At 41.1% G+C, this 15,419-nt stretch overlaps 1 protein-coding gene across 7 annotated transcripts in view; it reads left to right on the top strand.

Moving 5' to 3' along the window:
* The window catches only part of GPM6B (glycoprotein M6B), a 192,463-nt gene that overhangs the window by 127,303 nt on the left and 49,741 nt on the right, over window positions 1–15,419 (top strand). For 4 of the 7 annotated variants that reach the window (XM_081277079.1, XM_081277077.1, XM_081277076.1 and 1 more), the window contains exon 2: window positions 902–1,021. The exons of the other annotated variants lie outside the window; for them this stretch is intronic. In XM_081277079.1, coding sequence (XP_081133205.1) covers window positions 902–1,021 — 120 coding nt within the window. The remainder of the gene's footprint in view (window positions 1–901; window positions 1,022–15,419) is intronic. 7 annotated transcript variants of the gene reach the window in all.

Below are 15,419 nucleotides of genomic sequence, written 5' to 3'. Positions count from 1 at the left end.
CATTTTTTTTAAATCTCTAAATATTTGTGATACCCCAGAGGACATAACCCCTTATCCAGTTTATAGAATTTTCAGACATAAACTGGCCATGGTGACCTGAGTTTGTTAGGGATTTCAAGATTATAATTCAACTGTTACCAGAAGCTTCTTCTATGCCAGGCAAATTGGTAGGTATTTTCTTCTCCATTCCCTAAAAAGTGGGAAACGGTCATATTGACAGAGACCCAAGTCCTCTGGAGGCCAGTTGTCGACACCTGAGTAAGCTCTGACTTGAGCCCCAGACCTGCAGCCCTTTCTTCATACTGAGAAATCATTGAAATAGGATTTAATACAGAACATTCTAGACTCTGATATTCTGAGCTGAAGGAGAGGTGACACAGAATACCACAAATGTCAGTGGAGGACAGATATTTTATCCAAGATTCAGCAGGCTACTGGGTTATGTGTCAGATTTTTAGGACTGAAACTGGGGACAATTATAGAGAGTGAGCCTATGTTCACCTTTGCTTATGCAGCTCGCAAAAATTATAGTGCTCTTTTGGTCTGAAAAGGAAATAAAACAAAGAAAAATCGTGCAAAGCCAAATTTTAACTATAAATAGTGTCTTTTCCAAATGAGCATTTTGAGGGGTGGGTTGGAGGGAGGAGGTGGAGACATGAACAAAGGAAAGGAGATTTTGGTGATCTGTATAAATTGAAATTAAAAGATGAAGGAAGTGACTCCAACATTCTTAAATGTATCATGCAGAGTTGTTGAACTGATACTGAAGGATTACATTTCAATAGCATATATTTAAGCTCCCATTTCCTTGAAGTATATGGTAAAAGAATAAATTAAAATGCTGATATAGAATCTTTGCTGGAGATAGAGACACTGACTCTTTGCCACCTGAAATTGGCAGTGAACAGCAGAGCTGAAATGGAAATTGGCAGGTACCACTGGATGTACCCAGGCTCAAAGAACCACCAGTACCATCCTGTGCCAACCATGGGGGACAGGGCTAGCCCCTTGAGCAGTCCAGGTAAATACAGCCTTGGGGTGAATTCTAATAGCAAGTCAACTGTTCTCTTTACTATGATTTGTAATAGCTCTTTCAGTTTCGTGATATTTTATGTTTTGCTTGATGCATTAATTTGTTGACATGGGCATGGGTGGAATTGGCCCTTTAAAAATTTTTTAATCATCTTTCATTTTCTCTCCCCCTTTCCATTCCACCCCATCTTTCTCTATTTTCTCTCCCTCTTTCCTCACCCCACCTCTTCTTCTCTAAGGGAGCAGTGTACAGTAAGATAGGCCTTGGGGCTAACATAAAATTTTGGATGTCTGAACCAATAATGGGGAAGGGGGACCATATATGTCCACCACTGGGCCTGGAACAGGGCCAGGGCAGACAAGGAGCCTTGGATGTAGGAGTTCTGAGCATGCCCCCAATATCTCTTCAACCTGGCTGTTTTGTCACCCTCTTTTAACATTGGTCAATGTCTTTGAGAAAGAGAAATCCAAGCATGTGAAATTAGGATTGGATCAGTGTGTGTTCGACTCCCACCAGGTAGGTCGCTTGGATTCAGTTTCCATTTTCCTTGCTCTTGAAGAGCACTGGTGTCTCAGACCACTAGGTACTGGGTCTGGATGAAATCCATGATTGGATTTGGGGATTTCGGGGAAGGGAGAATGCTGACCAATATGGGCATCTACCCTTTTGTATTCCCAACGTTTACATGTGGCAATGTTCAGCTCAGGTGGCGAAAACTCAATGATTTAGCTAACATAAAACTGTAGTTCAAAGTATGTCGGATGTGACATAAAGGGCTGCTGGTGGGTCAGATAAACACAACAGCAGGCTTAAAGTATTGCCGTGATTTTTGTGTCACCCATAATGTCATCTCTCCCAAATGGCTGCTTGCTTTGTTAAGAATAAATCAGAAATGGCAGCTTAGCAACTACAGCTCTGGAAGGAACAATCCTGAGATACAGTGGAAGATACCTATTGAATGGCAAAGTCATAAAACCCATTATTTCATAAAACCATCTGTTTTCTTCAAGACCTAGATTGTGGTGTCAGGTTAATGGCCATGAAATCTGACTTTCTGTCTTAGATCTGTTAGGTACCAGTTCTGTGTGTATCTGTGCAATGGTGGTTAGAAAAGGTGAGCAGAAATGGATCAGGCATCCATTCTCATAGATCTTTTAAAGAATGTAGGGGGTACCAGATATGGTGGTGCATGCCTGTAATCCCAGCAACTGGAGAGACTGAGGCAGGAGGATTACAAGTTTGAGGCAAGCCTCAGCAACTTAGAGAGGCCTGGTCTCAAAAAATAAAAGGGGCTGGGGATGTGGCTTAGTGGTTACGAGCCCCTTGGTTCAATCCCTAGTACAGTAGGAAAAGAAAAGAAAAAAGAAAGGGTTCTGGAATCTTAATTTTATTTTATTTTATTTATTTATTTTTTTAAAGAGAGAGTGAGAGAGAGAGGGAGAGAGAGAATTTTAATATTTATTTTTTTTTTAGTTCTCGGCAGACACAACATCTTTGTTTGTATGTGGTGCTGAGGATCGAACCCGGGCCGCACGCATGCCAGGCAAGCGCGCTACCGCTTGAGCCACATCCCCAGCCCCTGGAATCTTAATTTTAAAAAATTGTCTTTAGACATGATATATCCAATACAATACTGTTCAGTAATAAAAAGGAATGAAATATTTTTTTTTTTTTAAAGAGAGAGTGAGAGAGGAGAGAGAGAATTTTTAATATTTATTTTTTAGTTCTCGGCGGACACAACATCTTTGTTGGTATGTGGTGCTGAGGATCGAACCCGGGCCGCACGCATGCCAGGCCAGCGCGCTACCGCTTGAGCCACATCCCCAGCCCAGGAATGAAATATTGACCCATGCTGTGACATGGGTCAATGTCAAAAATATGATAAGTAAAAGAAGTCAGACACAAAGAGACCAAATGTTATATGGCTCCATTTGTTTTAAATTTCCAGAACTGGTGAATCCATAGAGACAAAAAATAGATTACTGGTTGCCAGAGACTCAGGAAAGTGGGGAATGGACCACAACTATAGATGGGCACAAAGAATGATGAAGATGTTCTGAAATGATATTTTGGTGATGTAAATTTACCCGAAACCATTGAGTAGTACATTTGAAACAAGTGAATTTTATGAACATAAATTGTACTCCATGAAGGTATTTTAAAAAGTGCCCCCCCAAGCTATTAGACATGTGTAATTTAAGGTTGGCGGGTATTTGTTAACAAGAAAGCCCCTGTTATCAGAAACTACTGCTTGAGGCAGGAGGGTGGTCATTTTAAGAATAAGTGTTAGGGGTTGGGGCTCAGTGGTAGAGCGCTTGCCTAGCATATACAATGCGCTGGGTTTGATTCTCAGCACCACATAAAAACAAATAAATAAATAACGTATTGTGTCCAACTACTATATATATAAATAAAAGAATAAGTGTTAGATGACAGTTTATGCTGTGTAATACCACCACCAAGGGTTGGGTACTGCTTCAAATCCCATCTGGAGAGCCTGAGTCAGATGAATAATGATTGTCAACAGCCCCTTGTCCATTCAGGTCTGGTTTTGGCACCAAAGAAGTTCAGGCCAGCATAGGTTTTTCTGCCAGATAAATTAGGCGATAATGGATTTTATCTGAGCATGCTGGTGCACACCTATAATCCAACAACTTGGGAGACTGAGGCAGGAAGATTCAAGTTCAAAGCCAGTCTCAGCAAATTAGCAAGGCCCTAAGCAATTTAGCAAGACCCTATCTCAAAAACAAAAGATAAAAGGGACTGGGGGTATAGCTCAGTGGTAAGCACTCCTGGATTCAATCCCCAGTTCCCTTCCCTCCAAATCCTCGATCTTGAAATGGTCTCAACCCACACAGTTTTAACTTTTTTGTGCATGAACTGCAATCATTGGTGAGAGGGGAAATGCTGCTGACGCACAAAACATTGGGATCATTTGTGTCTGTGCTGGCCATAGAGACCTTACTCTTGATAGTATAAAGAGAATGGTGTAGGCCTCATAGAAGGGGGCTTTAAACCGACCATGCTGTCACCTTTCCAGGCGCTTAGAGGTTTTCTTGGCTCCAAAATCGATGCAGTTGCCATTCTGTACTTAGATCCTAACCAGATGGTGTGAGGGAAAAAATAGAGAATTCCATATGGCTCTTGTGTCTTTTTTTTTTTTTTTTTGTATAGCGTTCTCAGTTTCTTTCCACTGGGGGAAAGAGGTTTTGATACAGCCTGACCAAGAAGTCTTTGCCAAAGGAAAATGCCTCTCTCACCCACATAGTCTTGTCTTGCAGCAGGGGCTCCAACTTCCTTATTCCCTACCGCAAATATCAAGGCTGTTCTAGTGTCCTTTGTCTTGATTTTTTTTTTTTTTTGTCTTTTTTTCCCCCCCTGCTGCAGCTTCCTGATACAATGACTTTTTAAAGACCTAGGTAATAACTATTTCACCCTTTTTTATCTTTTCATTTTTTCCATACATCTGGTCTAGGCCTACAAAGGTCAAAGGAGGAACCCCTTGTAAAACTGCCTGAGGGGCCTAGGTCTGAGATAGTAATCTGAGTTTATTGCAAGGGTGAAACAAGATCTCATGCTAGATCTGCATTCCATGGAAAATTGTGCTTAAGGTTTAGGAAACATTCCCAGGCTGCTATAAATTGTGTTACGCAGGCTTCAGAGAATAGTTTCAGAGAACTTAGATTCTCTGCTTCAAGTGTGGGCTGTAGCTCAGCAGAATTGGCATCTCCTGGGAATTTGGGAGAAAGGCACAATCTCAGGCCTCCCTATCTACACTGAATCAGAATCTGTATTTTAGTAAGATTTCCAGGTGATTCCTATGCACATGAAGGTTTGGGAAACATTAATTTACAGCCAAGTCCATGAACAAGAAAGGCACAGACAGGAAGGAATCGAAGATGTGAACTTACCTTCAAAATCTAGAAATTTGTCTCTGGAAAAGAGAAAAAATTGCTTAAAGTATTGATTCTTTCTTCTTTCTTTCTCTGTTTATGGAGAGGTATGAGAAAGATGTGTCATGGTAATCATGAACATGAGTCCTGGTTGGTTCGAAATACTGTGATCTTTGATTCTCTTACCTGCTTGTCTGATGAAGGAGATTGGGAAGGGGCTGTGAAGGTGGAAGAGGTTCATTTTCTTGGGCAAAGAGAGGGCCAGAGGAGAAAGTTAGTAATGGGAGTTTGAGAATAGTTCTCAAATGCATCTCATGTACCTCTTGAATATAATTTATGGCATATAAGCTGTATTTATTATTTAATGTAGACTGCGATCCAATGGACCAAGAATGACTGCTCATATATACAGTGGTAAATCTGTAGTTGAGAATTCAGCCTGACAGATAAAGAACACAACAACCATTCACTTCACCAACCCAACCCCTCTCCCAAATCTGAATAGCTCTGATGCTTACTTACATTGAGATGGCTGTAGACCATTCCAGAAGTCCAGAAAAAGATGGTGCTCTCTCACCTATGGAACATAATAGAGGGGTGAAGAGAGGAGAGCTGTGGAAATGCTGGGGTTCAGCAAGATGCCCAAGTGTTGTGCTTTGCATGGTCAACTATGGATTCCCGAGCAGCCATGGGGATTGGTGACTGAGAGGGAGGGAGAAGTATCTTGAGTGAACTGCTATGACTTGGGTTCTGCAGTCTCTCTCTCTCTCTCTCTCTCTCTCTCTCTCCTCTGTTCAAGGCTGTGTATGTGTCCAGGTGTGACCTCAGGCAGGCTACCTGAGAACAGCAGACTCCCTCTTCCTGTCCTCTGACTGCTGAGCCTGGGACTTTCCTCTCATGCAGTTGCTTTATGACCTGGCAGCTATGGGTAGGAGTCTTGGAAAAAGCTGTTGGTTTAAGGCCACCAAGTTTGAGGTCTTTCTCCAAATCATTTTAAATGTATTTCAAGAGGAAAATGCCTCCCACTGCAATTGTATGCACCATTGGGGCCTGTGCTTGTGGTTGGGTGTCTGCCGTAACCCACGTGCCAATCCTGCTGTGCACAAGCTTTCTGAGCTTAGATGGCTCAATCCAGGGAAGCTCTCAACCTGTCGGATGCTTCCTGTCACTCTGGGTGTTTCTGGTGTGATGGAGGGAAATGGCGAACAAGCATACTATATCCCAGGTTCATGCTGCCAAGTTCCTGAGGGTTTTAGGATTCTTTACATTTTGTTTTCTGCTATATAAATTATTTCATTTTCATATCACAAAAAGGTGGTCTATGGTACGGTAACTATTTTATAGCTTATTTAGCAAAGACTATAATCAGCCATTTTATATCCATAAAACATTTCTAGGTGTTTACAAAGGTTCAATTTTTGGTCTGCTATGTTGTCATTAAATGATTAGCACTTGATTGTGTAAGAGTGACTTACTGTGTCTGTGATCTATCAGTTTTTTCTGCCTTTTGGTCCTGTGTCTGCCCCTCAGAGTAGGAAGACAAAGCAGAGATGAGAAGCAAATGCATCCATATTGAGTGCTGATCTGAAGCTTTTTGTCAGGCACAGCAATTGGTTTTAGGGACACAACTTGGATTACTCCAAGTTGAATAATTCTAGGTGTTTAGAAATAGTGACATATGGTCTTTCCTTTCTTCCTGATCCCACTCACATTGTTTTCAGTTAGAATTGCCTTATTTTGTTTTGAAATGTTTTGCTCCCCTTCCAGGTAACTGAAGCTACCCGGAAGTAGCTAACGAAACCACTTGAGTCTTCCTATCTCCCTCCAGGCTGTCCTTTTAGACCCCAGTTCACTCTCAAATTATCCACACACATCACCTGTTTCCAGTCTGTGAAAAACTGATGTAAAATGGCTTTTGTACTAAATGGAAAGTCTTTTAGATGGGACAAGTATCAGAGAGTCATTTAGATGGATTGAGACTTTCTCTGAAGGTCATTATGCTTGCATTTTATCTGGAAGCTTCCATGGATGACGCTTTGGACCCAAGAAGATTAACTAGTGCTGAAACAAATGTCAGGCTGGTAGGAGACATAAAACAAATACTTGAACAACCTTGTTTATCAATGTAATCAATGGAGATTCCTGTGAGGACTTGACTTAGACCAGGCTTGTAATGCCACCCACTATGCTTTTTGCAAATAAAGTTTTATGTGAACCAGCCATGCTCATTCATTTACAGATGCTTTGTGGCTACTTTGATGCTCCAATAGGAGAATTGAAAACTCACTTTGCAACAGTAATCTCTATAAGACCCTGAATCAGTGAAGTGCTGTCCCATCACCTTGGCCATATTCTAATCCTAAGAAGCAAGTTACTAGAACCAGCCCACACTCAAGGGGAGGGAATTACCCAAGGGCATGACTATAGGAGTGGGGCCTGTTAGAAAGCTGTCTGCCAAAGTACATGTAAATATTTAACAGTGGAAATGCATCCTAGGTTCTCTTAGAGCACTGGCTTCTCTCCTGAATGATAATAGCCTCTTCACTTTCCCAAAGTCTCACCTTTGGGAGCCTGCATCCCAGTACTGGGTACCTAGTAGGTGCTTGATGACCCCTGAGACACTAGACTTTAAGAAACAAGGTCTTCGAATCTCACTGTCTGCTTTGTCCTGTCTTAGTGCCTGGGACCATTTATGGTATTGTGACAATTGTTTTATTTTTTTAGCACTCATGATGTGTGGCTCCATGTGATACTGTACAGTTTTGGTGTCCTTTGTGTACTTACTTGACTTGCCTCCTGGGCCAGGCTGATGAGGACCTTGCACTCTCATTTGCACAGCAGCTTAATAGGTATTGAAGTAAACTGAACTTGACTGGCTAGTGCAGGTCTCTACAATGGCTTGCGTACATTCTAAGTTGGGAGAAAGAATGTAAATGGTGTTAACTTTGTGGACTAAATTAATTTTCTCTAATATGTCTTCAACCTTGGCTTATAGCAGAATCCTGGGGCCGGGGGGGGGGTGGTGTCTTTTAAAATCTTGAGACCACCTCCATCCAAACCAACTCAAGTCCAAATCTTGGAATGGGGCTAGCCATCAGCCCATCAGCATTTTTATTTTTTGGGGGGTGGTACTGGGGATTGAACTCAGGGTCACTAGACCACTGGGCCATATCCCCAGCTCTATTTTGTATTTTATTTAGAGACAGGATCTCACTGAATTCCTTAGTGCCTCACTGTTGCTGAGGCTGGCTTTGAACTCGTGATCCTCCTATCTCAGCCTCCAAGCTGCTAGGATTGCAGGCACACGCCACCGCACCCAGCTGCTATCAGCATTCTTGAAAGCTCACTAAGAGATCAATCCCACATGCACCCCAGGTTGAAAACTATTGTACCAGACCAGGGTCTCCCAATTAGAGGAGGTTTTGCCTTTCAGAAATGTGCTGAGGAGGTATACAACTGAGATAGTGCTCCTGGCATCTATCTGGTGAGTGGAAGTCAGGGATGCTGCTAAACACCTGCAGGCCACAGGAGAGCTCTCTCTGTCAACAGAGAACCAGCTAGCCCCCAAAGTTGAGAAACCCCTTATCCTATGAGTTGGGGTGTTGGTAGTAGAAGCTCATGGAGTGGCTCTGTTCCAGATGCTAAGCTTTTTGCAGGCATGGATAGCTTGAGGCGTCTGGACATTATATACTGGATGATCTCCTCCCCAATGCTTTCTACAGAGAAATATGTGATTTTAAAAGGGACACAGCACTTAAATCAATGAATTTGAGTCTACAGATATGTATGTATGTGATCTCTACCACACACATGCATGTACACATCTATACATGTACTATGAATACCCTATCCATACAGACACACACATGGGATGTGGGGGGTGTTATTCCAGTTAGAGGAACAGCTAAGTTTTAATCATCTCCTTTTACTTTTCTTCCTCCTAATTGTAGCCTCCTGTCCTCTACTTGTCTGGTAAAGGTCCTGAGTCCTTTCTGACCCTTTGCTGTCCTCAGCCCTCAGTACAGAGGAGGCTTTCTGCTTTGCCTTACTGACCTGAGGGCCCATCATCAAGTACAGGAGCCTGCTGGTTCTGCAGCCTCAGCACTGGTCCCAGCCCACCCCGCCTAGGGTGATGTGCCACCAATCTTTAATTCCCTCCAAAGATCCACAGCCCTTTTAATTACTATTGTCTTGTAGAAATTGAACTTAACAAGACATTTTAAGAAACTGGTTTTGGGGAATAATTGGTATGCATGTACTGCATCTGTTTATGGTGTCTGTTTGGTAAACCTTAATGTGTGCACCCATAAAACCAACACAAACAGGATGGTGACATATCTGTCACATACCAAAGTTTCCTCAAGCCCCTTTTAATCCTGACACCCCCTCCCAAGCAACCACTGATTTGCTCTCTGCCTCCCTGGCAGTTTCCTTTTCCAGGAATGCCTCTTCTGAAGATCTGTTCACATAAATCTCACACCCTTTCTCATTTATCTTTTCCTATAAAATGTCGTGACATTGATTGCACTGCTCCATGGCTTTGTCTGATTTTTATCCTTTTTGCTTCTGTTGAAGACACCCTGCCCCCTTGGAAGCCAACTCAGACCCTTTTTGCTACCACCTACAGCTGAAGACTTTAGTTTGCACCCACTTGGGTCCAGCCTACACACCAGAGCCAGATTCATCTCTTAAAAGTACATCTCAGATCATGTCACTCGCCTGCACACAAATCTTCCCTCTTTTGCCACTGCCTGCAAAATGAAGCTCAGAAGCTCACAAACTTCAGGCTGGCTTGGATGCCTCCCATGGGGCAAGGGAGGGCCCACCTGCCTTTCTGGCACCTGCCCACACTACCCTGCTGTCCTTGAGAAACTCGGCCATACCAGGGCCCCAGCACCACACTGGTCCTGCTTTCCTTCCCTCAAGCCTTTCATTGGCATCTGTTCTTCAAGCCCTATCATCCAAAAACCCTTTCCTTGGCTCGCCCTACTAACCAAGATCTGTGTCTACCTCACTCCCCCATGTCCCTGTGTCTCCTCTATTCTAATTAAAGGTTGTCTTACATCTTTGTGTGTCACTACCTCATCCCCCCACCCCTCCAAGAACGGGTGCCAGGAAGGGTGCACCTGTAGTCCCCAGCAGTCACTCCCATAGCAGCAGGACTCCATAGACAATGAATGGAATTCAGAAGAGTGGACATGCTGTCCCCTAGGTGGTCAAGGAAGCCAAGTGCCACTGGAGCTCAACATTGCTTCTTACAAATCTCCCTCTCTTCCCCTACTCAGCACCAGTCTCCCTAATTCCTTGGTCCCCCACTTGACCAAGCTAACAGCAAATATATGATATTCCAGAAAACCAAACCAGTTCCCACAAAAGGCAGAGGAAGAGGCTCACAAGTATCTGTTTCTTGAGTTTGCTTATTCCCAGCCATGTAAGTGTATCTTTACTTTTATATAATCATTCATCTTGCCATTTATCTTGCACTGCTCAGACCTTATTACAAATATTGGAAGTTAATTTATTTTACAATTTTCACAGAATGCCATTTCAGAAAGGAAAGCTCCTCCTTAAACAGATTTTAGGACAAGCTTTTAAAAGGGTTTGCTGAAAAATGCTTCACTTTATGGCATTAAAAAGGCTCAGCATTCTTAATGTTCTTATATAGTAGAATTTTTATGTCTAATACTGTAAGAAAGAAAGCTGAGAAGCAACCTATCATTTAAGTGATTTTTGCATTTAGCTCTTTAACAGGAAGCCCCTCTGTGAATTGACTTAATGTGTTGTACTAGTGGTTCTCAGACTTTGAGGTGTTCGTCCCTTTATACTTTTTTTTTTCTTGGTTAGGTCTCTTTATACTCTTAAGAATAATCAAGTCCTTCCCCAAAAGCTTTTACTCATATAGGGTATTTATACCAATTTTTCTATATTAGAAATTGTAACTAAGAAATGTATTTCTTTTTTTTTTTGAATTTCAATATTTATTTATTTTTAGTTATCGGCGGGCACAACATCTTTGTTTGTATGTGGTGCTGAGGATCGAACCCGGGCCACACGCATGCCAGGCGAGAGCGCTACCGCTTGAGCCACATCCCCAGCCCAGAAATGTATTTCTTTAATAATGAAATTATTAGGGTTGGGGATATAGCTCAGTTGGTAGAGTGCTTGTCTCCCATGCACAAGGCCCTGAGTTTAATCCCCAGCACACCAAAAAGAAAGAAAAAGAAATAAGATAATACAATGAAATTATTAAAATAACAAACCCATTATCTGTTATCCTAAATAGTGAGAGTAGTAAGTACAATTTTACATTTTTGTAAATCTCTTTAATATCTAGTTTAATATTTGATAGCTGGATACTTGCCTGCGTCTCTGCATTCATTCAGGGTATCTTGCTTTATTTGAAGTATAGAAATCTTTCATCACAGGTATGTAGTTGGAGAAGGGAGGAAGGTTTTAATGGCCTTTTCAAATAGTTGTGGAGTTCTTCCTTTACAATACACCAGAATTTAATAAGTACCTATTTCTGTTTTTTTCTCTCTTCACATTTTTTAATATTGTTTAGTTGTCAATGGATCTTTATTTTTATTTATTTATATGTGGTGCAGAGAATCGAACCCAGTGCCTCACACATGCTAGGCAAGCACTCTACCATTGAGCCACAACCCCAGCCCCTCTCTTCACATTTTTATTGGTGTATTATAGTTGTACATAATGATGGGGATTTGTTATTACATATTCATACATGTACACAAGAGAACCATATAATTTGGCCCATATCATTCAGTAGTTGTTTATTAAAGATTTTGTAGTGTGGAATATGAAACCATGTTGGTGAACTTTTTGTACTCTGTTCCATTAGAATTCATCACTCTATTTGTGCTTTGGCTTTTTACTTTCCAGAATGATTACAAAATGAAATTATATCATTTGCAGGAAAATGGATGGAATTTGAGACCATTATGTTAAGTGAAATAAGCCAAAGTCAGAAGTTCAAGGGTCCTGTGTTTTCTCTCATGTGGAAGCTAGAGAGGGAAAAGGAAATAAAAGGTGATGAGTAGGGAGATCTCATGAAAAGGAAAGGGAGATCAATACAGGAAAGGGACCAAGGGGAGAGAGGTGGAGAGGGTGGGGGGAAATGCTGGGGAGTGATATTGGCCAAATGACATTGTTATATTGTGTGCATGTACCAAAAAACAAACAAACAAAAAAATTCCATCACTATGTACAACTATAATGCACCAATTAAAAGTGGAAAGGGAAAAAAATGATTTTGTAAAAATCACATACCGGTTGTTTGGAAAACATTGGTTCTCTGAATTGATCTATTCAAATATTAACACATTTCATTAAACCATATTTTTAAAAATCCCATTTGTTCCTATCACCACTGATTGCATCAAGAAGCCCTAGAGCTGTCACTTCCACTATGGCAGGTACAATTTCCCCAAAATTCATTGGCAGCAGATACTACCAGTTTTCTTTGAAATGACAGACTGCTCACTTGGTTTTTCTTTTTAAGGAAATTCCTGCCAAATTCCTAAGTCTGAATAACTATAGCTTGTCATTTTTTATTTTTTTTTGTACTGGGGATTGAACTCGGGGGCATTCTACCAGAGCTACATCCTCTACTCTTTTATAAAATTTTTTTTATTTTGAGACAGAGTCTCACTAAATTGCTGAGACTGGCCTTGAACTTGTGGTCCTCCTGCCTCAGCCTCCTGAGTTGCTAGGGTTACAGGCGTGTGTATGCTACCATGTCTGGCTCCTTCTTGTCAGTCATCTTTCAACAAAAGACAGTATTCTACAAAGAAAAAAAAAAAGACCTTTCAAAGGGAAACTGGCTCTTTTGTATCTCTCTTCCTGTGAGTATATGGTGGGTAAAGAATGTGCTAGTGGGGCCAGGTGTGATGGGGCACACCCGTGATCCCAGCAACTGGGGAGCCTGAGACAGGAGAATCGAGAGTTCAAAGCCAGCCTCAGCATTGGCGAAGTACTTAGCAACTCAGTGAGACCCTGTCTCTAAATAAAAATATAAAATAGGGCTGGGGATGTGGCTCAGTGGTTGAGTACCCCTGAGTTAAATTGCCAGCACTCCTCCCGATCAAAAAAGAATGTGCTAGTGGGAAAAAAAAAAAACAAACAAACTTAGAACATGGGCATGCATATATGCAAATGCATAATATATCCTCGCTATAATTTAAACTTTTTTTTTTTTATAATTTAAACTTAGTGTTTCACCTCTAATTTGTGTTATAAGATTTGACTTATAAGTTTGAGTTGCCAGATTTAAAGCAACTATGTAGTTGCTTTAAAGTTTAAGTTTCTCATCACCCAACAACTATTTGCTGATACTGGGTTTAGTTAGGAATTGTGATTTATAAAAGTACATTTAGGAAAAAATTTAATGGGATAATATAATGATGTTTTATATGTGTTAAGTTTTTACATTTAACTCTGCTCATGATTATCTAGGGGAGACAGATGAATATTGGAAGCAGGAGGAAAACACTTTTTTTTAATGATATGCTTCTTATGAGGAATACAAATTGATATGTCATAAAAATAAGAATAAAGGAGGGAAATCCCTTTTGTCTGTGTAAGAATAGTGTATTGTTTAGATTTACTTTACATTTGTCTTGCTCTTAGATAAAATTTTAGACATTGAGCTGAAATAAAACAAATTTGCTGCTAGTTACACTACTGGTATAATATAATTAGTAATAACGAAAACAGCCATCTGAAAAGTAATTATCTCATACTTTTATAAGCTAGACAATCAGGTCATAAGTCCATCTTTACCTATCCTATAACTGCTTGGGTTTAGAGTTTTATCTTATTTCCTAGGTTTGAAGTACCATTATAAAATATAAATATTCTAAATAAATGATAAAATTCAAAAAAAAAATTTCAATCTCCCAGACCTCCTGAAAGGGCCTCTGCATCTCCCAGGGCTATGCAGACCATGCTTTTAGAACCCCACATTCTACCCTCTTAGCTCAGTGTGGGGCTGGCTGGTGGACCTTCAGTACACAGAATGGAATCACCTGGGAGCTGGCATGAGAGCTGGCATGAAACGCAAGAGCTCAGTCCTCTCCCAGATCTGTTTGAAAAGAATTTTGCATTTTAATGTGAGTAATTAAAGTTTGAGAGCCTCTGCTGTTTAAAGGGCTCTGCAGACTTTTCCTGCAAAGGGCCTGATGGTGAGTATCTGTGGCAACTACTCAACTCTGGCTCTGTAGCTTAAGAGTAGACCATATGTAAGTGAGCGATTGTGGCTGTGTGCCAATAAAACTTTATTTATGGACACCAAAATTTGAATTTCATATACTTTCCATGTGTCACAAACTATTTGAGCTTTTTTCTTTTCTTTTTTTCAATACCTTTATATTATTTATGTGGTGCTGAGGATTGAACCCAGTGCCCCATGAATGCAAGGTAAAGGGCTTTACCACTGAGCCACAACCCTGGCCCTCTTTTCTTTTTTAACTACTTAGAAATGTAAAAATCATTCTTAGTTCACAGGCTGCATTGGAGAGCCAGATTTGGCCTGTAGGCTACAGTTTGCTGACCCTTGCTCTGTATCACTTGTTTGTCAGCTTGGGTGCTCACTGAAATCACTAAAGGAACTTGAAAAGCCAAACATAACTTTCTAATTCCTGAAGTCCCACCTCTAGGAATTATGATTTAATTGCTGTGGATTGAAGCCTGGGCATTAGGATTTTCAAATGTTCTCCAGATGACTCAATGTGCAGGAAAATTTGACAGTGTCTGTTCTATAATTTTCTCAAAGTAAATTTTATTTTATGCATTTCTTTTTACATTTTAGAGTTTGGTAGTGTTACCAGAGGGCGGTGACGAGGATGGTGCATTGTAACCTCAGAGCAGGGTTTTTCACTCTGGACTCAAAATGCCTGTAGTGTCCAATCATTGTTTGGGAATGGGGTTGTCCTATGATATTTAACAGCACCCCTGGCTTCTACCTCCCACATGCCAGTAGCATCCTCTGGGAAGGACTGACCATGATTAAGAACCACTGGTCTGAATATGTGTAGGTGTTTTGTTTCTGCCGTCTCAGGGGCTTTTCACTTTGGCACAGTAGACATTCAGGGCTGGATAAATCTTTGTTGAGAGGGGCTATCCTATGCAGCATGGAATATTGCGCATCATCCCTGGCCTCCTCTGACTAGATGCCAGTAGCACCCCTTCCCACAGCTGTGACTATCCAAAGAATCTCCAGGCATTGCCAGATGTCCCAAGGGGCACAATCAACCCCTGTTGAGAATGTTCCTTAGCCTTCTTAGAGTCAGGAAGGCTTGGGTCCACTGACATTCACTTCTGCTTCTTTTAAGTAGGATTCTGTCCACCTCCATTTCCCTGTTACACCTCTATTTCCCTGTTGTTTCAAATAGCTGTTACTAGGTGTTTGAAAGTTGCAAAGCTTGGTTCCTCCTTTTTTTTTTTTTTCCAATTTTGTGCTCATCAGGAATCAATAA

This window comes from Spermophilus citellus (genome assembly GCF_964194105.1).
Source record: "Spermophilus citellus genome assembly, chromosome: X".
NCBI lineage: Eukaryota > Metazoa > Chordata > Mammalia > Rodentia > Sciuridae > Spermophilus > Spermophilus citellus.
The sequence above is the reverse complement of the archived record's forward strand: the minus strand, read 5'-3'. Positions and strand labels throughout refer to the sequence as shown.